Here is a 22,367-nt window from a genome sequence, read left to right on the forward strand (position 1 = left end):
GTTATCATTTTGAAAGACTTTGTAAACTAGTACCTAGGAACTTAAGAACCTACTTTAATAGGAGGAAAACCTGATTCTTGTCTCTCCTTCTCTAGCTGCCATTCTGTCCTCCTGTTGTACTCGCCCAGTCTGTTGAAAATGTCTGGACTACGTGTCGAGCAAATAAACAAAAACGTCACCTTCTGGAAGCCCTCTGGTTGAGCTGTGGTGGTGCAGGGATGAAAGTCTGGCTCCCTCTCTTCCCTAGGGATCACCGCAAGCCCCATTCCTTCTTGTCCCAGCGGATCATGCTGCCATTCCACATCAATATTTACCCCCTCGCTGTTCTGTTTGAAGATGCATTAGTCCTTGGTGCTGTCAATGACACTTTTCTCTATGATTCTTTGTATACTCGGAACAATGCTAGGGAACAGCTAGAGGTGCTCTTCCCTTTCTGTGTTGTGGAGAGAACTTCTCAGATCTACCTCCACCACATTCTACGTCAGCTTCTGGTCAGAAACCTTGGGGAGCAAGCCTTGCTCTTGGCCCAGTCCTGTGCCGCATTACCTTACTTCCCTCATGTGCTGGAGCTCATGCTCCATGAAGTGCTTGAAGAAGAAGCTACCTCACGGGAGCCCATTCCCGACCCTCTCCTTCCCACTGTGGCAAAATTTATCACCGAGTTCCCCCTCTTCCTGCAGACAGTTGTCCATTGTGCCAGGAAGACTGAATATGCCCTGTGGAATTACCTTTTTGCAGCTGTTGGAAACCCCAAGGACTTGTTTGAGGAATGTTTGATGGCTCAGGATTTGGACACAGCTGCCTCCTACCTTATTATCCTACAGGTAACAGTTCTCTTCTTATAAAGGGACAGAATTAATGAGCTTAAACTTAGTGGGGGAAAGTCCTGATTGTGTTTAAGGAATTAATTTGTCTTTCATTTTAAAGAACTCAGACTTGTCAAATGACCACAGATTTCTTGGAATGTCATAAAGTAACATTACAGGGGTATTTTATCCTATTTGTCCCTAAATAGGCCTAAAACAGATTAGAGTTCAGAGTATTACTTTGAATAATATTGAAGAAATTTATTACAGGTATCACAATACATGTAATAATGAACATATTATATAAGAAAAATTACATAAGATTATTGAAATATTACATAGGAAACATAGCGAAGAAAGTATTATTTTGCATACTAATGAGTTTGTCTGAGCTCCTCACAATAATAGATTTGTTCCCTTGCAGTGGAATTGCCAAGGGGACACTAATTAAAGCATGGGTCATAACAGAGCACCTTATACTAGGTTTCCCAAAGCAAGCTGAGGAGGCAGCTCAGGTCTGCCACAGAAATGACCCTCACAGTACATGATTTTTCTCAAAATAATGGGTTCTTCGAGACTCGTGAAAATTTGTTTCATTATATATTTGACAAAAGGGCTTGACAGTTCATTATTAAGTCTGAAAGCTTCTTTCAAATTATTGCAAAGTTGTTTGCACTCATGTAGGAAGCTAACCATAAACCTGGTTTGAATCTCTGCCTGAAGCACATTTCCTATCAACTAACTTACTTCATGCCAACTGGCTGAAACCAGAGGAAGGATTCAAGCAGAGGCTGGGTGGCCCTGAGATTCTATGATTCCATGGCTAGCCCATAAAAAAGCAATAGAATTATAAAAATAGAATCTAAATAAATGCAGCTATTTGTTTTTCTGGATCCCTCCTTAGACCTTCAGTGATCTCCCTTGCAATGGAATTAGAAACTTTTTCTCCAGCAGAATTCCTAAATTGCTATGGACCGGCACATAATAATTACAGTTAAACTTGTCTATTAGGCACCTTTCCATGAAGGCCAAGATAGACAGTAAGTTTAAATTTGTGAAAGAACTATTGATGATTCTGAATGTATAGTGGTACTTACTACTTGCTGTTGCCCAAAACAAAGAGTTTTAGTCACAGCCTCAGAACACTCTGTAACAGGAGACAGAGCTGTCTCCTGGGGGTCAAGCAAACCTAGATTTTTATTCTTGCTTTTCTGCTTATCTTCAACAATTTACTTAACTCAGATTCCTCATCCATAAAACAGGAATGATATATTTATTTTGTAGAGTCCTTGGGAGAAATAATGTATGTAAGGTGTATATATGGTATCGTAGTGGGAGTTCAGTAAATCATAGTTTATATTATACCAGAAGAGTACTTGGTTCATTTTTCCTTGTATGGTACTTTTTAATGTTTCTTTTAATCTTACTGTTAAACTAAGCCCTACAGTGTTGTGGCTACTTTCCTTGGAGTTAGAGAACTGTGGAGATAAAGAATTGCTCATAGTATAGTATAAAAGGAATGCTGTCTTCTTGGTTGTAGAATATGGAAGTCCCAGCAGTAAGTAGGCAACATGCCACCCTTCTGTTCAACACAGCGCTAGAACAAGGCAAGTGGGACCTATGTCGACACATGATTCGATTTCTTAAAGCCATTGGCTCTGGAGAATCTGAGACACCTCCATCCACACCCACGGCTCAGGTTAGTTATAAAATTGTACAACTTCTGTAGGCCATACACCTACATGGCATCTTTCTCTAACTGTACTGTACATTGTATGTAATCATAGGAACCCAGTTCAAGTGGTGGATTTGAGTTCTTCAGGAATCGAAGCATCAGTTTATCCCAGTCAGCTGAAAATGTTCTTCCTAGTAAATTCAGCTTACAGAAAACACTAAGTATGCCATCTGGTCCTTCTGGAAAAAGGTAAAAGAATGAAGAACCATTACTGGTTTTTTGGCATCTGTGACACAGGGAATTTATAAAATTGGGTCTTATGGAAACAACTATTTAATCTAATTGCAATACCTTTTTCTGTTCCCAAGAGGCATAAAGACCACACAGAAGGCCTCTCTTTGTATAATTTCTGCCCCTTTTTCTAGAGTAGGTCTTGATGTACCTGTTCTGAATGCAACTAACTTTAAATTACCTCTGATGACAGAGGACCAGATTAAAAAGGAAGATAGGTAAATCTGTGGATAATCCAAACGCCTTCTTAATAGTTTTACCCTTCTTTCCACCTATACCTCTGACAAAAAATAAAAGTTAGTGCTCATGCATTCAACTTTCCTGTGCCCTTTTCATTAGAGAAGTCATCAAACGGTGGCAGAGCCAAAAGTCTCATTGTATTCTGGAGACCGAAACCTCTATCACTCACAGATGGATTATTGTCTCCTGAGAGATAACTATGAACTCACACTAAATATTATAAAAACATTAAAATTTTCCCTGGCTTGTGAGGTATTCCTTCCTATGTTGTTACATGTTCTTGCCTTTTGTTTTTTCTCTTACCAAATCCCTTCTTTTATATTGTTTGTGTTCTTACTACAGTGTCTGGCACGTAGTGAAAGCTTACTGAACATTTTTTATTGTGATGTTTCACTGCTTTCTCTTACCACTGACCATTAACACCACCACCCAGCACATGCGTGCGTCCACGTGCACGCACACACTATTATGGGCTATCTACAAGTAAAATGTAAAGGATTGCCAGGAAAACACTATCTTCTTAGCCATACCTTGAATTTAAAAATGGGCTTCAGCCACTCACCACCCTCTTCCTGCTCTGGTTGTTTTGTTCCCTTTTTTTTCCTATTCCATGTATGCATTCTACAAATACTTCTTAAGGACCTACTGTGTTCCAGATGTTCAACAGGTCGTGGTATCACACAGAGGAGAAGTCCTGGCTTCATCATCCTCTTCAATCAGAATTAGATCTTGGATCTCTTACCTCCTTGTCAGCTTTGTCAGTGCTACTGTGTAAAAGTATGTGAAATCCCCCAGTAAAGACTATTCTGTAGCTTTCTTATGTTTCCACCTACAGGTGGAGCAAAGACAGTGACTGTGCTGAGAACATGTACATTGACATGATGCTCTGGAGACATGCTCGGCGCCTCTTAGAAGATGTGCGGTTAAAAGACCTTGGCTGCTTTGCAGCCCAGCTGGGCTTTGAACTAATTACTTGGCTATGCAAGGAACGTACCCGAGCTGCCCGGGTAGACAACTTTGTAATAGCCTTGAAGAGACTCCACAAAGATTTCCTGTGGCCGCTTCCCATCATCCCAGCCTCTTCTATCAGTTCTCCTTTCAAAAATGGAAAATACCGAATAGGTAATGTAGACTTTGGTCACTTATACAGGGAGAATTGTATTTTACTCCAAGTATTTAGACATTTTGCTATTAGTTGATACTCAAGGAAGTCTTTTCATTCCAAACTCAGAAGCAGATAAAGCCAACTCTTTGTACCTGAGTTGGAACATCCACCATTTGATCAAGGATGTAAATAAAGTAGAAGAACCTGTGTCTCTATGTCTTGAAACCCTGAAGTCTAATTCATAAATCTAATCATTGTTAGATTATAAACAAGTTGAGAACTGGCTGAATATAAGAGCTACTCATGCTTATTTTATTGCAGGAAGGAGTTTTGGAACCAGTTAGTTAGACATGGACCTCAAAATAAGTTAAATTGTGACTTACCTGACAGGACTTATTCCAGAGAATTAGTAAAAATGCGTCTTTGACAACTTGGGCCATCTTCTAAAGTAGGAGAGGACAAAGTGAAACTGTATATTTTGGTGAAAGAAAAATTAAAAGATAAAGTTTTTCAGTTTTGATCTTTTTATGAAGACTTTTAATTATTATTTATGAAAATTTTAAACTATTTAGGCATTTGGAAACTTCATGTCATCTAAGAACCAAGGCAAATCACTTAGAAGATCAACAGAATAAAGTTGTACCTAGTTCCAGTAAGAGATATGATGATATGACTCTTAGATGGCATTATATGGTCAGTCTGTTGTGTTACAGTCCCACATCGCCAGTTTTTGGGTGGATGATAGTGTAGGACAGTAGCTGGCTTTGAATTATTAGTATTGGGTGGGCAGGTCGGGGAGGCTGAGAGCTGAATTGAAAGTGGCAGTGTGTGCATCTTGAATTTCTCCCCCTGTTTTTTGGTTTTGGACCTACCCTGCAGTGGGAGAGCAGCTGTTAAAGTCTCAGTCAGCTGATCCTTTTTCAAATCTTGAGATGGATATTGGCATCTCCAACATCCAGCGAAGTCAGAGCTGGCTCAGCAACATGGGCCCCACCCATCATGAGATAGACACAGCTTCATCTCATGGACCACAGATGCAAGATGCCTTCTTATCACCTTTATCTAATAAAGGTAAATGTCATTTTAAGTCCTAGCTCTCCTTCAGTTCCTTTAAAGTATATATGCTATAGCACTTCAGAGACAGAGCTTCACTGTCTTCCTTCAACATCCTGGAGGATTAGCCACTACTATCTGCTAGAGAGGTGGGCAGTTACTAAAACAGGGGCAAATTGGCCTTGACTACTTTGCCATATATATCTTAGATGAAATAGGTAAAATCTCAGTATGGATCAGCATTAATTAATCTTTGCACTCAATTTTGATGATAAGGAAACACTAACTTTGAGCCCCAAGTAAGCAAAATGTTATTTCCATATAATTTCATTCTTATAACTAGACTTGGGTCATAAAAATTTTACTCTGTTATTATTATATTTTTTTATTTCATCAATAAAAAATTTGTGCAAATTTGCTTTTTCTCTTGCTATACAACAAGTTCCTACATAATATCCTTCATTTTGCCTCTTGGCCTTCAAAATCTAAAGTATTTATTATCTGGCCCTTTACAAAAACTGTACACCACCTCTGTTCTATGGGTGAATTACAAACAGAAGTAGTTTTGAAGCAATTTATGTCGGTATAGGGTTATAAAATTTAGAAGCTTACACAGCAGTTGGTCTGATTTTTTGCAGATTTCTTATTGGCCAGGCATTCATCTGATGTTTATCAGTCTGTCATCACTGTTTCCTGAGTTGCTATGTGGGGAGGCTCACAGCTGCCTTTTTTTTTTAATTGTGGTAGAGTACACACACATAAAATTTACCGTCTTAACCATTTGTAAGCATATGGTTTAGTAGTGTCTACTGTCTTAACTATTTTTAACCAAATGGTTCAGTTACATCCACCTTCTTGTGTAGTCAACCTCCAGAATACTTTTCATCTTGGAAAACTAAAACTCTGTATCTGTTATTTAATAACAGCTCTTCCTTCCTCCTTTCCCTCCAGGCATTGGCAACCACCATTCTATTTTCTGTCTCTATGAATTTGACTACTCTAGGTACTTCATATAAGGGAATCATACAGTATTTGTCTTTTTGTGACCAGTTTATTTGACTTACAGTATAATGTCCCCAACTTCATCCACATTGTAGCACATGTCAGAATTTCCTTCCTTTTTAAGGCTGAATGATACTCCATTGTATGGATAGACCACATTTTGTTTATCCATTCATCCATTAAGAGACACTTCGGTTGCTTCTACCTTTTGGCTATTGTCAATGCTGCTATAAACATAGTCCCTTCGAGACTCTGCTTTCATTTCTTTTAGGTATATATCCAGAAATGGGATTGCTGAATCATTTGGTAATTCTATTTATAAGTTTTTGAGGGATTGTCATACTTTTTTCCATAGCACCTGCACCATTTTACATTCCCACCAATAATGGTAAGAGTTCTAAATACTCCATATCCTTGCAAACACTTATTTTCTGGTTTTTGATAATAGTCACCGTAATGGATGTGAGGTAGTGCCGTTACTTCTTTTAGAAAACTTTTTAAAAGAGATAATTTCAAACGTATATAAAAAATAGAGATAATAGTATAGTGGACCCTTTCCCTCCATTTTTCCATCACCCAGCTTCCATTCTTATCACCTCTGGGCCAAATGTGTGTCATCCATGTCCCCACTCCTATATTAATTGAAGCAAATCCAAGACATGATATATTTTATCTGTAAACATTTCAGTATTTTTCCTACAAGGATTCTTTTTTTAAAAAATATAACCATAGTACGATTATCATCCCTTAAAAAATTTGATAATTCCCAGTAAGTATTCAGATTTCCAGTTGTTTGATAAACATTGAGTCAAGATTCAAATAAGGGTCACACACTGTGATAGTGTTTTTAATTCTCTTTTTAAGTGAATGTTCACCACCCTCCCATTCCTCTTCACCCCCAACCGTGAAATTTATTCATCTTCAGTGAAGAAGAAACTTGCTTTAGTAGATCTTCTCACAATATGGGCTTTGCTCATTGCATCTTCATGGTTTAGTTTAATGGATTCCTCTTATTTCCTGTAAATTGATAGCTAAATCTAAAAACTTGATCAAATTCTAGCTAGGTTTTTTGGGGGGAGGCAGGAAAGACTACTTCATAGGTGGTATATGATTTTTCCATCCGAAGGTACATAATGTCTGGTATCTCTCTAATGACTTTTTTTTTTTTTTTTTTGAGACAGAGTCTCACGCTGTTGCCCAGGCTAGAGTGAGTGCCGTGGCGTCAGCCTAGCTCACAGCAACCTCAAACTCCTGAGCTCAAGCGATCCTCCTGTCTCAGCCTCCCAAGTAGCTGGGACTACAGGCATGTGCCACCATGCCCGGCTAATTTTTTCTATATATATTTTTAGCTGTCCATATAATTTCTTTCTATTTTTAGTAGAGTTGGGTCTCGTTCTTGCTCAGGCTGGTCTGGAACTCCTGAGCTCAAACGATCCGCCTACCTCGGCCTCCCAGAGTGCTAGGATTACAGGCGTGAGCCACCGCGCCCGGCCTTCTAATGACTTTTTAAAAGACATCTGCTGTTGTTTACATGGCAATTTTAGCAATGGACTTAATGCTTTGGTTTCAAAATCCAAAGGAGAATTCAATATCTGAGAAGCAGCTAATAATTAAAGGAAAATAGATTTTCTCCATGAAGCTGGTTTATAACTTTTGGCAATTCTTCATCAGGTGATGAATGCAGTATTGGTTCAGCCACAGACTTAACTGAAAGTAGCTCCATGGTGGATGGAGACTGGACAATGGTGGATGAAAATTTCTCCACACTCAGTTTAACTCAGTCAGAGCTAGAGCACATCTCCATGGAGTTGGCGAGTAAAGGGCCTCATAAATCCCAGGTGCAGCTTCGGTGAGTTTCTCAGCTATTTGAAAGCACAGAATGCCTCCTCTGGGTATCTGGACACATAGAATTACAGGGGCTACTTTCCTAATATTCATTGCCCTTCTTGACATCTTTTATTTCTGCCTAAATCATTGTTTCTGCTTATATATAGGTATTTGCTGCACATTTTCATGGAGGCAGGATGCCTGGACTGGTGCATTGTTATAGGACTGATTCTTAGAGAATCTTCAATAATCAATCAGATTTTGGTTATTATACAATCTTCAGAGGTAGATGGAGAGATGTTACAGAACATAAAGACAGGGCTACATGCGGTGGACCGATGGGCCTCTACAGATTGGTAAGTCCTGGTTTCCTTAGGTTTGTATCCTTTGGTGAATCCTGTCCTTGTGCATTAAGGCTTAGTTTATGGTTCATTTATTTTGGATATTTCTAGGCTAGTAGAAACAAAAATGCTTTCCTACATTCATTTTTAAGGATACTTCTTTAGTAACGATTCTGTTCCCAACTATTTAAATGAGTACTATCCGCTGAGTAAAGTTAGAGGATTGGTCAGTTCATAGTTGATAATGTGAATGCATGTCACTGACTTAAGATTGATGCAGTACAAATGAACTTAGACTGAGAATGTAAGATTTTTAGTCCTGTGGGATTGAAAGTTATAACCTAAAAATGTCTACTTAAAAAGATATAAAGTTAAGGTCTATGTGAATTTAACATTACATGGCAGTTCCTAGCAAATCCAAATTAAGAGTTGTGCATAGGAGTTAAGAGCCTTGGATTCTAGCCCTGTCTTTATTACCACTTATGTGTGGATTTGGGGCTAGTTACTTGCCTTAATTGGATCTGGTTTTCCTTAATTGCCAAGTGCATGTAGGTTAAATGTCTGAAGGTCATTTTTCAAGTCTAAAATCCTATTGGTCTTTTGATTGTAAGATATAATTTTTGTTGTAGTACTGCTTTTAAAATGTCAATCTTTGCTTCTAGTGCTCAGAAATTTAAGGCTCAGGCTTATTCTGTGTGGGGCTTGCTCTGCTGGGCAGGGCACCCAAGGCTTTCCTTCCAACCTCCCTACCTCCTCCCCCATAATCTCTCATTGCTCTTATCGTATCAGTGTTTAGTAGTTTATCCATACATAACATAGTCTACCAAGCCTTTGAATTATGGCAGACTAGAGCTAATATTTTTTCCTTTACTTAGCCCTGGATATAAGCCATTCTTAAACATCATCAAGCCACAACTGCAGAAGCTCAGTGAAGTAACAGAAGAGCAGGTCCAACCTGATGCCTTCCAGCCAGTAACTATGGGTAAGACTCCTGAACAGACTAGCCCCAGGACAGAGGAGAGCAGGGGCTCCTCCAGCCATGGAGGCATCCCCCAGGGCGAGGTCGGGGTTAACAGTATGGTCAGCCGGAAAGAGGAGGACACAGCCCAAGCAGAGGAGGAGGAACCTTTTCAGGATGGGACTTACGACTGTTCTGTGTCCTAACAACACTGAAGTACCATCACGATGGGCAGTATTAATTAGCAGCAGTGTGCAACAGAGTACACTGCGACTTAGTTGGATAATTTAATGGGGGAGAGAACTCAGCTCAGAGACACTTTGGTCAAGTATTATTAGATTTTAACTAATTCTTTCTCCTCCAAGAAATCTCTTTGACGCCATAAAAATGTGATATTGAATAAAGCAACTTTTATAAAAAATATTTTTAAGCTGCAGTAGAAAGTAATAAAGAATATTGTACAGATGTACATGAGAATATTTTGGTTTTATTAAAAAATTGTAGCTCTTAAACCATAGGGATTGTTTTGCCCCAGGTGAGCTTTCTTTTTCACTAAAGCTTCTTAACGTGTTTTCTGGTTCAGTGTGTCCAGACAGCTTTTCAAAAAATAAATGCTAAGGTGCTTGCTGTAGCTCATCAGGTACTTGAGCTACCTGTTCGCTCTTTTGAATAGAGCTCGCTGGACTCCAATTGGTCCTCCTGTGTGGATGCCCACACTGACATAATAGGTGCCAGTGTGATGGAGACATTCTCCTTGGCTCTACTAGCCTGTTAAAGCCCAGTCCTGAATTGATGGAAGCAATTTACCTGTGAGTTAATGTACCTATTCAGCAAGCTTGATTCTTACTAGATCAGTGTGGACAGATGTCTGATGGGTTCTCATCAATTACGCTGTTAGATACCACTAAACTATTTTGTATCAAAGAACTGTATCTTTTTGTGAATACTCTTATGTAAATATACTCAAAGGCACTGTTCCTATTTTTAGGGCTTGTATTATAATTTGTAAGGTTTTATGCTGGATTCTGCATGACTATAGATACAAAAACAGGACTGCTTTTTCCAAAAATGAGCAGCCTTCATAAAGGAAGACAGGTATATCCGCATGGTCATAAAGTAACAGAAACGGTCACTCAGATCATGAAGGAAGTGGAATAGGTTTTGTGCAAATTAATGTAGTTTCTTATTTATTGCTTTTGTAAAGTGAATAAAAATGGACTTTTATATAAATAGACTGCTGAATCCTGTATTATCACAGCTACTAAAAATGAGTGTGTAAAGAATGCATTCTTCATTGTAAACTTTTAAAATATTTTATGTATTTCTAGATATGACTTAGTTTTCATACATTATGAAAATAGAACTGCATATTCCTTAATTGCTTTGGACTAAACACATGTCCACTGTATGTAATTCTAATTACCTTATAACAGTATTAATTTAGATAGCTTGTTTGTACTGTGCAATTTGAACAAGGAATGCAATGTTATTTTTTACAAAAAACAAACTTGTTTATTTTTATAATAACGGTGTATTTGATGTGGACCAAATTCATACCACTATGTAAAATAGGCTCTCTTCTCATAGTGCAATTATAGTTTGGAAACAAAACATGGTCCTCTATCCTTGCTTTTTAAAGTAAATGGCTAGATTTAGTTGTCTTAGCCAGGTTTCCTTTGAAGGGGGAAACTCAGTATCATTTTGAAATAGCTTAGTTCAAAATTCATCAGACTATCTAAAATTATTGAGTTGGGTAATTTACTATCATTTACTTTTTACATTACAAGTGCAATAATTTTACATAATAAAACTCCTAAATGGGTGGAGTATGTGATTATCAGTACCTAGTCCTCCTGGTGCTATTTTTATTTAAAACTTTGTTTCAAACCTCCTGTCCCTGATCTTAAGATCATGTTTTGCATGTGAGTACATGCAGCCCAGCAAGAAACTAAACTGAACTTTCTTCTCCTGTCCTAGTCCATTAGGGAGAAGAACCAGCATTACTTCTGTGTTTGGTGTGAATACTTAATCAATAAAAATGCTATACCATTATAAAAGAGCTGTGATCTTTTCAGATATCTTAAATAAAACACTATGCTGATGAGTTCATCTCACATTCTTGAAAGCAGGGCACCAAGAAGTTAACTGTATTCCTGTGGTGTTTAGGCCATGAATGAATGTTTTCTTCCATAAAGTATTTGTTTTTCAACTAACAGAAATAGAAGGCCCCAAGGCAAGAAATTTGGCAAGTTCACAGAAAATTTTTGTTTGGTAATTCACTTTTATTTTTTTTATAAACTCTAATTTTTAAAACCCCATTTTTATTTTGCCGTGTTCTTTGGTTCACATATCAACTGTTTAAGCCATAATTTTAACCAATGAATTTAAATATTCAGTATAACTATTTGAAGTTTACTAGATACATTGAAATTATTTGCTGATACCAAAACAAGAAGTCATTGAAGGTGGGTGGAATCAACCTTTGCTTGTAATTAAAGTTGCTGCTACTTCTGTAATGTGTATTTTTTTTAACTTGGTAAAGGGCAATAAAACCGTTACACAAACTTTTGTTTATTCATCATCTCAGGTTAACAGCAAAAAGTACATGTAGTAAAAGCCATAGAAATACTCTTTTCATTGTAATTCCACGTCTTAGAATTTTCCTTATGAAATAAGTAGAAATACAAATTTATTTAAAATCTTTATTTATGTGTATAGATTTAGGATGGGAACATCAAGAGTTGGCAGCGTCCAAGATGCCTGAAAATAGAATATTGGAAAAAACAATCCATGTTGATGACATGGAAAATGTTCACCATATAATGAAGAAATTACAGAAAATTATGTATACCGTATTGTGGACACCAAACAAAAAGTGTATTAGGAGACGAGGCATCATTTTTTAGTAAGTGATATTAAAAATGATTTTGACTTTTTCCTGTATTCCTAAATATGCAGTCTTCATGGATTTTCCTATTCTGGACATTCTGTATAAATGGAAACGTGGACTTTTCTGTCTTCTTTTATTTGACATGATGCTTTCAGTATTTATCCTTGAATAGCACTACTTCCTTCCTTTGAGGTTGAGTAATATTCTGTTATGTGGATAATACAACATTTGTTTATCCATTGAGTAGTTGAGGGTCATTTGGGTTTTTTTCCCACTTTTTTGCTATTTTGAATAACACTGCTGTTAACATTAACGTACATGTTTCTCTGTGTGGACATATGTTTTCGGTTTTCTCTAGGAGTACAACTACTGGGTCGTAGGGTAACTGGTTAATTTTTTCAGGAAATGCCAAACCACATTCCAAAGCACCTGCACCATTTTACATTACCACTAGTGGTAGATGTGAAGGTTCCAGTTTCTACCACCCAAACATGTTACTGTCTTTTTGGTTGTAGCCACCCAAGTTGTGTATGAAGTGGAGTCTCATTAATGGTTCATGTACATCTTTGAAGAAAAATGTCTATCACATCCTTTGCCTGTTTTTCAATTAAGTCATTTATCTTTTTATTGATTTGTAAGAGTTCTTTATATATTCTGGGTCTATGGTAGACCCTTATCAGATACATGATTTGCAAATATTGCCTTATTCTATGGGCTTGTCTTTTCACTTTCTTGATAGTGTCCTTTGAAACACCAAAAATTTTTCTTTTTGATTAAGTCCAATTTATTTTTTCTTTGCTTGTGCTTTTGGCGTCATAGCTAAGAAACCACTGCCTAATCCAAGTCATGAATATTTATGCCTAATTTTTCTTCTAAGAGTTTTATAGTTTTAGCTCCTACATTTAATCTTTGATGCATTTTAAGTTAATTTTTGTATACAGTATGAAGTAGGGGGTCTAACTTTGTTCTTTCATGTGTGGATATTCAATTGAGCACCATTATTGAAAACTTTTTCCACTGAATTGTCGAAAATCAATTTATTATAGGTATATAGGTTTATTTCTGGAGACTCAATTGTATTACAATGATTTATTGTCTGTTCTTATGCCAGTATTACACTGTTGATCACTGCTGCTTTGTAGGAAACTTTGAAAGTGGGAGTCCTAAGTTTGTTTTTCAAGGCTGTCTTGGGTGCCTTGCATTTCCATATGATTTTCAGGATTGGCTTGTCAATCTCTGCACACAATAAAAAGCAGGTGGGATTTTGATAGGGGTTGTATTCAAATATAAATCAATTTGGAAAATATTGCCATCTTAATATTAAGCCTTCCAATCCATGAACAGGAAATGTCTTTCCACTTATTTAGGTCGCTTTAATGTCTTTTAGCAATGTTTTGTCATTTTCAGTATATATCTTGTGCTTATGTGAAACTTATTCCTAAGTATTTTATTATTCTTCTGATGCTACTGTACATGGAATTCTTAATTTCATTTTTGGATTGTTCTTTGTGTTTAGAAATAGTTGACTTTTGTACATTGACATTGGATCATGCAACACTGCTGAACTAAGGTTTTTTTGTGGATTCCTTCTAAGAAGATTTTCTATGTAGAAGATCATGTTGTTTGCAACTAGAGAGAGTTTAAACTGTTTCCAATCTGGATGCCTTTTACTTCTTTGTTTTGCTAAACTGTCCTCGCTAGAGCCACCCAGTCAAAGTTGAGTAAAAATGGCAACAGTGAACATTCTTGTCTTCTTCCTCATCTTAGTAATGAAAGGCTGAAAGCGTTCCCTTTAAGTATGATGTTAGTTTGTTGGCTCTTCATAGATAGCCTTTATCTGGTTGAGGAAGTTGCCCTTTATGTAGTTTCAGTGTTTTTATGATGGAAGGGTTTTAGATTTTGTCAAAAAAAAATTTTTTGCATCTATTGAGATAGTCATGTGGTTTTTGTCCTTCATTCTGTTAAGATGGTGCATTATAGGGCTTTTCAAATGTTAAACCAACCTTATATTCCTGGGATAAATCCCACTTGGTCATGATGTAGGGCCAAATTGGAGAAAAGAAATTATCAACATGTTGTATTTTTACAACTCAAATGTGGAAGCAGTGGTGTCAAAAAATACATTGATGTACTCCAAAATTTCATAAGCATTTCAACTGAAAACAGTTTAAGAGGGGATAACTGCATCTTGGCTTTACTTGCCCTAAAAGAGGAGGGAGGAGTATTAGGAATAGAATTTGTTCAGCTCTTTTACCTTGTAGTGAACTATTCTGAGCAAATTCACTCAGAAAGCTAAATAACTTGCACAGATCTTTGAACTCAAAAGTGCATGCTCTATTTCGGTGAGTGGTGGTACCTTTTCCTTCGGTGGAGATTAGACTAAGCAGTGGGGACGCTGCTCTGGCTGAAAGGCAGTTTCTTCTCTCCGTCCTACCCCTACTCCACAGTAAAAGAATGCCCTTCATTAGTCCTTTGGTGACTTTAAAACCCCTAAATATGCTGAAGCTCCACATTTACCAAGTAATAGTCCACTAATTTCTATGAAATTTAGGTGCACCATTTCATTCCAAGGTTAAAAAAAAAAAAGGATTCCAACTGAAGTTAAAGTAACATCTCCCATTAAAATAGCCATTATGCCCACATGAGCCATCATAAGTTTTTTAACAGCAATTAAAAGGCTCTGTGGACATGAAGTAACCCTTGAAATAAGGGGGATACGGCAGAACATAGACCTATTTTTCTGTTAAAAAAGATATCAACCACTATGTTAAAAAGTTTATTTCAATAACATTGTAAGGCAACAATTAATCTCAACATGTCAGTAAACCAGTGAAAGGAAAGGGACAGACACAATCATTCTTCCTACAGCTTCCTGAGTCAGCAGGCTGGCTTGTGGCCTCCTTGGTGGTAACATTGTAAGGAATCCTACCATGCTTATCTAGATCTGTTAAATTGTGGCAACAAACACTTCATGCAACAGTCATTCTTAGGTCAAACGCAAGAACAAACTACTTTGACATCACAATTCTTCACACTTTCCCTGAATATGCAGTACTGTGCTTGCTACTTAAATTCTGTAGAAAATAATCCATTTGTTTGAGCTTGAAAAAACTCTTTTAGAAATGAGTTATTCAAATGATCAGATATCATTTTTTTAAAAAAACTAACAAGTTTAATCTCAGAGGCTACTGGTATGACAGACTATGTACTTATTAATAGAAATTCGACCATTTCCAGCATTGAAACAACCTCCCAGAATATTAAGCATGCCCTGAAACTCGCAGGCATCTTGTTTCTGACCTTGTACAACATCAAAGCTTCATAATGCTAAAGAAAACCAAAACAAAAGGAATGGTTTGCATAAGGAAATGAGGAAATAACCCAAGGACAAAACAGAAATGATTACTATTGAAAAGGAGTAACAGCATCCTTCCTGAAGGGGGCGGGGGGACTCACAGGGAACAATGTGTTTCTTATACAATGTCTCCAACATGGGATTTTGCTGGTTTTTCTATAATTTCTAGTACTCTATTTCAGATTAACCACTGGGACAGAAAATACACCTATACTTTAAAATTCATTGAGAAATTACTACTGTTAACTTTTTCTCCACAACTGTGATTCTATACAAGATATAAACCCTGCATACCCTATGTACTACCTGACAGATAAATGTAGCAGGAGCCAGACACTTGAAGCAGATAACATACACTTGAGACTGATTTCTACAATGACTCCACTGTGCATTGCCAATGCCCGTGACAGCCAGCATGTTATCATTCAGCTCTGGCTGAAGCCCTGCTGTCTGCATGGGCACAGTTAGCTTTTAGGGAATCACAAATTAGGCAATATGAGGAGCATGATTAAGAAAGCACATCATACACATTGCACAGGCAGCTTCAAGAAAGTTTCCTCCTGCGCTACATGCTTACTGTGCTGCTGCTGTTCAGACGGTTCCAAGGGCCACTTTTCCAGACGCATTCCTCATTCCATCATCACTCAAGAAGTCTAGGTAACTTTTTTCACTATTGCTTTTCTTTCACCTGTTTTTTGCCTATGCTTGTTAAACTCAATTTGTCGAACTTTTTACATTTCCTAATGGAACAAAAAGAGCTTAGCATAGTTTACTGCTGGTCTCACCTAACCCTCTCACTGCTGGAACCAAGAAGCCGCATGAGGTGCTGCTGGGGTACACCGCACAAGCTACATGCCCATCTTCAAAATGAAAACCGCCTGTAAGTCCTGGTGCTGCCATTATGCAGGGTCTGAACACCATCTCACTCCAGTACAAGCCACAACCTCAACTCTCAGGAATCCCAGCCCCTCTGTACAGTAAGTTACCAAGAAACTATTCAACTGGATGGAAAACAAAAAGGAGGACCCAGTGCATCAATAAAATTATGTCATAAAGGATTAACCTTGTATGAATAAAGCAAAGAGAATAAATATTTACTACTCCCAACCCTCCTTCAACCCCAGAATAGCCAAAGTGGCAACTCAGTGCTCTGAGGAAGGAAGTTAAGGTCATAAACTTGCACAAACAATATTCTAAACCAAAGGAACCTATGAAAGCCCAGCAGGAAATGTAGCTAAATGTTCCCCTTCTCAAATCGGGAGAGTGGAGAGGTGGAACAGGCGTTGCAAAACCACCCCAGGAAAGCAGCACAGCAATGGAGCTCAGTGACCACTTGTCAGGACAGTGACCCACCAGCTCAGCACGGGGTCCACACCAGGGGCCCAGGCTTCGGTACAGAGACACGCAGCACGCTCCAGAGGCTGCCTGAAGAGAGACCTCTCAGCAGAGTCCCAAAGCTGCTTCCTCAATCTTTATGGCAATCATGTGCCAATGACCTACACAGAGGTAGACCTCAAGGGGGAATCATTACCCTGATGAATATTTTTGTCACCATCCACCGACACAAGTGGTTTTGCTCATTAACAATGCTCTGACAGTTGACATCCTTCAGGATCCTAGAGGGATAGCTATTGAAGTGGTTTGTTGGCTTTTGTCCTTAAGATCACATAAAATCACTTATGTGTGTAGTGGCAGTACCCACATGTGCTTAAGTGCCAGAAAACTGGCATGTTCAAGTGTCAAAAGGTCATGCATCACTGTCCCACAGCTTAACCCTAATAGGGCTTGGCCCCAAAGAGCATTAACCCAAAAAGCTCTTTGAACATATGCTCATTAAAATTCATTGACTTACATTACAAACATCCACGTAACGTAAGGAGAAACTGTCACGTGGAGGATTCAGTGGGCATCTACTTAGAGCTCATCCACAAGATTAAAACACAAAGAGATTGTAGGTGCACACCCAAGCAGAGGGAAATGTCCAATCTGGGAACCTCTCCTTCAGGGCATCCAGTTGGGAGGATCTCTTGTCGTCCCCAGATACATAGTGCGCAGCAATGGCCACAGTGACCATTCCTTCAGGATGTTCTTCTGAGACCTGCGAGAGAGAATCAGTTAGTTCTCTAGTTCTGAAGTCAGAATGCTGAACCCAAGGTTCTTGCTAACTGCCACCTGGGAACCTGCTCAATGAAACAAGCAATGCTGGGAAATGCACACCTGTACTTCTATCCAGAACTGCCATGCAGACGCCTGGAGTCCATGGGAGTAAAATACAAAGTAGTCCCCTCCTTTACTTGTGACTGGAGTGCCATTGCCAAGAGACCACTGAGAAAGTGTTGACCCTTTGTGGGCTCGAACATAGAATGACATATGGCTTGGTCCTGTAAGATAAGAGGAAGAAAGAACAGTTAAATCAGTCCTTTAAAATGCATCAACAGAAAACAGCAATTAATCCACCACCCAAACCATACACCATACTATGAAGGTTCATGCCTTGTATTACTTTTAAATATACTCACTATAAACCTAATGGAGGTTCACCAGTTTGGACATCCAGTACGTATCAAGGTTAAGTAATGAAGCATAGCAGAAAAGGCACAGAATCTAAATGAGAAAGCCTGTGTTAAGACGTGGGCCTGTCACTCAATTGCTGCATGACATTAGGAACTTATTTAATCTCTTTTGGGGAATGATTAGAAGCAGCATGTGAAAGTGTTGGGAAAACTGCAACATGCTATAACAGTACTGAATAGGATAGTATTAATATTATGAACAGAGTTGTAATTTTCAGACAGTTGATATGTAACCCTAAAATATTTTTTTACCAGTTTTTCCCTTTAAGCAGGAAGATGAAACATCAGCTCAGTGCTGACAGTTTAATCATCACCATGGACTGCCAAGGAAACTGACAACAGTGCCAGTCAAACCAAAATTAGAATAAGGAGCCGGGCAACAGAGGCTCACAGCTATAGTCAGAACTACTTGGGAGGCTGAGGCAGAAAGGCTGCTTGAGGCCAGGAATTCAAGAACAGCCTGAGCAACACAGTGAGACTCCCATCTCTAAAAAATTAAATAAATAAAAATAAAATTAAACAAAATCATACAAAAACCACATTCTCGGCCTAACTTGAAGATAAAACATACCCAAATGTGAATCAACCATAAATTTAAAAATCTCAGGAAACGGCCGGGCGCAATGGCTCACACCTGTAATCCTAGCACTCTGGGAGGCCAAGGCGGGAGGATTGCTCGAGGTCAGGAGTTCGAGACCAGCCTGAGCAAGAGCGAGACCCCCGTCTCTACTAAAAATAGAAAGAAATTATCTGGCCAACTAAAAAATATATATAGAAAAAATTAGTCGGGCATGGTGGCGCATGCCTGTAGTCCCAGCTACTCGGGAGGCTGAGGCAGGTGGATTGCTTGAGCCCAGGAGTTTGAGGTTGCTGTGAGCTAGGATGACACCATGGCACTCACTCACTCTAGCCTGGGCAACGGAGTGAGACTCTGTCTCAAAAAAAAAATCTCAGGAAACAATCTCCCATGCTTGTGCCCACCCTGCTCATGCTGCAAGGCTTTGTGGCAATCCAAGTAAATCCCCCTGAATCTGAAAATACTACTATAGTGTCCAGTTAGAACAAGATTTACATGGAAGGGACTTAAAAGTGCCCACTGTTTGAGGTGTCAGTCTTCAAAAGCAGCTTCTAGGGGACAAATAAAGGGAAGGAAGGATGGAGAGGTGTCCTTTGGCATTTGGGTGGTAGAGGTGAAAGAAGCAAAAGAGGAAAACTTAAGGGTCCTGAAAGACAAAAGCAAAACAAAAAAAATTTGAAGATATGTAATTTACCCACATCAAAGTAAATATTAAAGGATCTAGAGTTTGTTATACTGACAGAAAAGCAAGCCATTGGCTGGGAATCTTACAAAATACCTAATGCCACAAAAATGAAAAAGAAAGGGATAGAAAGATCCATACAGTTATAAAAACATCAGAAATGAGAACCTTAACATCTCAACTGAAGAAAATTCTGCCAAGGGCAGGGGGTGCATGTGGGGACCATGAAACAGAAGAAAACTCTAAGGCAACACTCCAAACTAAACCTAAATACACTCTCACAAACATTTGAAGATATAAAAACCCCCACCATGAATCGGAAATTTCTACACCTTAAAGTAGACAAACTACCAGGAGAGATTAAAAGGACTGACTGAACTCAGGAAAGACATAGAAGAAAAAGGCAAAATTACCTTAGAAATGAAGGCTATATTATAAGATGCCCAAGGGCAGAAAAGATTCAAATGAAAATTTAATGATGGGCACTAAAGAAAAGCAAGGAAAATAAAAACGAGAAAAAGCAAGAACTTAATAAAAAGTTCAGAGAGTGGTAAAAATGGAAGGTAGGTCAAAAAGAAATAACATTGACTTAATTTGTATCCCAGAAGAAGAAAAACAAAACGATGGAATAGAACTCATATTTAAAACTATAATCCAAGAAAACTTTCCAGAAACAAAAGGAGACCTGAATCTACACATTGAAAGGGCCTCCTGGGCACCTTAGAACAGGGGCCCCCAACCTTGTTGGTACCAGTGAGGGGGAGGCGGAGCTCAGGCAGTGATGCAAGCGATGGCGAGCGGCTGTAAATACAGATGAAGCTCCGCCTGCGCTGCTCACCTCCTGCTGTGCAACCTGGTTCCTAAGTTTCATGGATGATAATTTTTCCATGTACGGGGGTGGGGGGAGGTGCAGAACTCAGGTGGTGATGTGGTCCAGGGGTTGGGGACCCCAGCCTTAGAAGATTAACCAAGAACAGACAACTTCAAGAAATAACCTAGTAAAACTATTAGATTTCAAAGAAAGACTCTCAAATACCTCATGGGGCAAAAGAAGAATTAACACCGGTATCAGACTATGCAAAAACAATATATGAAACAAGTAACAACAGAACAGTGATTTTTGAAAAACTCATTACTGGAAAATGTGAACGAAAGATTTTGTGCCCACCAGCTTGTAACCTTCAGGTGTCAGGGTTATAGAAAACCAGTTTTAAACATACAGGAACATAGCACTCATAAGCCCTTCAGAAGTCTAGAGCTGTGGTCCCCAACTCCTGTGCCACAGACTGGAACCCGTCCGTGGCCTGTTAGGAACTGGGCCACATAGCAAGAGGTGAGCGAAAGAAGCTTCATCTGTATTTGCAGCTGCTCCCCATCGCTCATGTCACCAATACGCTGCGCCTGTCAGATCAGCAGCGGCATTAGAGTCTCATAGGAACACAAACCCTACTGTGAACTGTGCATGCGAGGGATCAAGGTTGTGCCCTCCTTATGAGAATCCTCCTGATGAGCTGAGACAGTGATGCTAGCTCTGGGGAGCAGCTGCTAATACAGATTATCTGTAGCAGAGAGGTCTGACTGCACAATAAATATAATATGCTTGAATCATTCCGAAACCACCACCACCCCATCCATGGAAAAATTATCTTTCATGACACCACTCCCCACTGCCAAAAAGGCTGGGGACCACTAGTCTAGAGGATAAGCTTCATCCAACCAAGAAATAACTGCAAAATCTTCAGCAAAAGAACTTGCTATAGTGAGGATTTTAATATATGTATTACTGAAACAAATTTTGTGGTAAAGATGGAAGATAAATGTACAAATATTACATGTTGTAACAAAAGTTGGGAGGAAATGAGAAAGAAAAAAGGAAAGTTACTAGAATAAGCAAACAGTTGTATAGGCTAATTGGTGCGAGTTAAAAGAATACCATTTAAAAACTAATAGATAGTAAAAAGTCAAATAGGAGATTAAAACAAATATAAACATTCATAAATGCTAGTAAATCTTTTAAAGAACATAGAAGAAATGTCATAGAAAAAGGGATATAGCAAATAAAGCAACATATGTAATTATAAAATATTGTGACAGTTAAGACCAAATGTATCAGTCAAAAAAAAATGTAAATAGACCTAACTTACCCACTAAAAATTCTGAATATCTATGCACGAAATAATATAGCAACTGCTTTATAGAGAAAACTACAGGAGATGCAAGAAGAATGCATATACTAAGACACACCAATAAGAGACTTCTATATTCCACTCAGTATAAGACACACAGATTGAACAAAAAATAAATGATGATATAGAAAACCTAAACATAATCATCAATGAAGTAGATCATATGGATATATACAGGTTGAGAATTCCTTACCCAAAATGCTTGAGACTAGTAAGTATGATTCATATTTTGGAGTTTTATGGATTTTGGAATATTTGCATTACCTTATGGGTATCATGCAGTCCTTTTTGACATTTTCAATAATATCTTTATACCACAGAGCAGAGAATAAGCAAAAAAACACAGTGAGTAATGCACACAAGTCTAAGCCCCAGAGGAGGCATCATGGAGGACCTGCCGTTAGTACACATGCGCCGTTTATACCTTTACGGGCATGCTTGCATGGAGGAATCTGTGTGTGCAAGGAAAAGACGTACAGCCACTGAAGGGGACTGGGAGGGCCTTTTTTGCCTTGAGAATGCTGAATAAACCATGTCTTGTGCTCCTGTGTTTAGACTGCTACCTGTCATATGAGATCAGGTGTGAGATTTTCCATTTGTAGTGTCATATCAGTACGCAAAACTGAGTTTATAGCATTCTGGATTTTGGATTTTCAGATTAGGGATGCTCAACTTATATATATCAAACTTTATGTACTGATAATACAGAATACACCTTTCTCAGGTGAACATGAAACATTCATAAAATCAAATATTGGGTCATACAGGAAATATCAGGAAGTTATATAAAATTGAAATTTTATCAA

At 38.4% G+C, this 22,367-nt stretch overlaps 2 protein-coding genes across 5 annotated transcripts in view; one reads left to right on the plus strand and one right to left on the minus strand.

The window, feature by feature from the left end:
* RIC1 (RIC1 homolog, RAB6A GEF complex partner 1) overlaps nt 1–11,862 on the plus strand; it is a 115,293-nt gene extending 103,431 nt beyond the window's left edge. For 2 of the 3 annotated variants that reach the window (XM_069476462.1, XM_069476464.1), the window contains 8 exons: nt 96–824; nt 2,347–2,505; nt 2,594–2,730; nt 3,848–4,134; nt 4,997–5,188; nt 7,844–8,021; nt 8,167–8,355; nt 9,216–11,862. In XM_069476462.1, the coding sequence (XP_069332563.1) occupies nt 96–824; nt 2,347–2,505; nt 2,594–2,730; nt 3,848–4,134; nt 4,997–5,188; nt 7,844–8,021; nt 8,167–8,355; nt 9,216–9,504 (2,160 nt within the window). In that variant the 3' untranslated portion in view covers nt 9,505–11,862. The remainder of the gene's footprint in view (nt 1–95; nt 825–2,346; nt 2,506–2,593; nt 2,731–3,847; nt 4,135–4,996; nt 5,189–7,843; nt 8,022–8,166; nt 8,356–9,215) is intronic. The other variant, XM_069476463.1, reaches the window with a different exon arrangement.
* Nucleotides 11,863–15,005: 3,143 nt separating this feature from the next.
* ERMP1 (endoplasmic reticulum metallopeptidase 1) overlaps nt 15,006–22,367 on the minus strand; it is a 52,669-nt gene continuing 45,307 nt past the window's right edge. For both annotated transcript variants that reach the window (XM_069474193.1, XM_069474192.1), the window contains 2 exons: nt 17,761–17,924; nt 15,006–17,641 (listed from right to left, as the gene is read on the minus strand). In XM_069474193.1, coding sequence (XP_069330294.1) covers nt 17,477–17,641; nt 17,761–17,924 — 329 coding nt within the window. In that variant the 3' untranslated portion in view covers nt 15,006–17,476. The remainder of the gene's footprint in view (nt 17,642–17,760; nt 17,925–22,367) is intronic.

This window comes from Eulemur rufifrons, chromosome 7, assembly GCF_041146395.1.
Source record: "Eulemur rufifrons isolate Redbay chromosome 7, OSU_ERuf_1, whole genome shotgun sequence".
NCBI classification, from domain to species: Eukaryota; Metazoa; Chordata; class Mammalia; order Primates; family Lemuridae; genus Eulemur; species Eulemur rufifrons.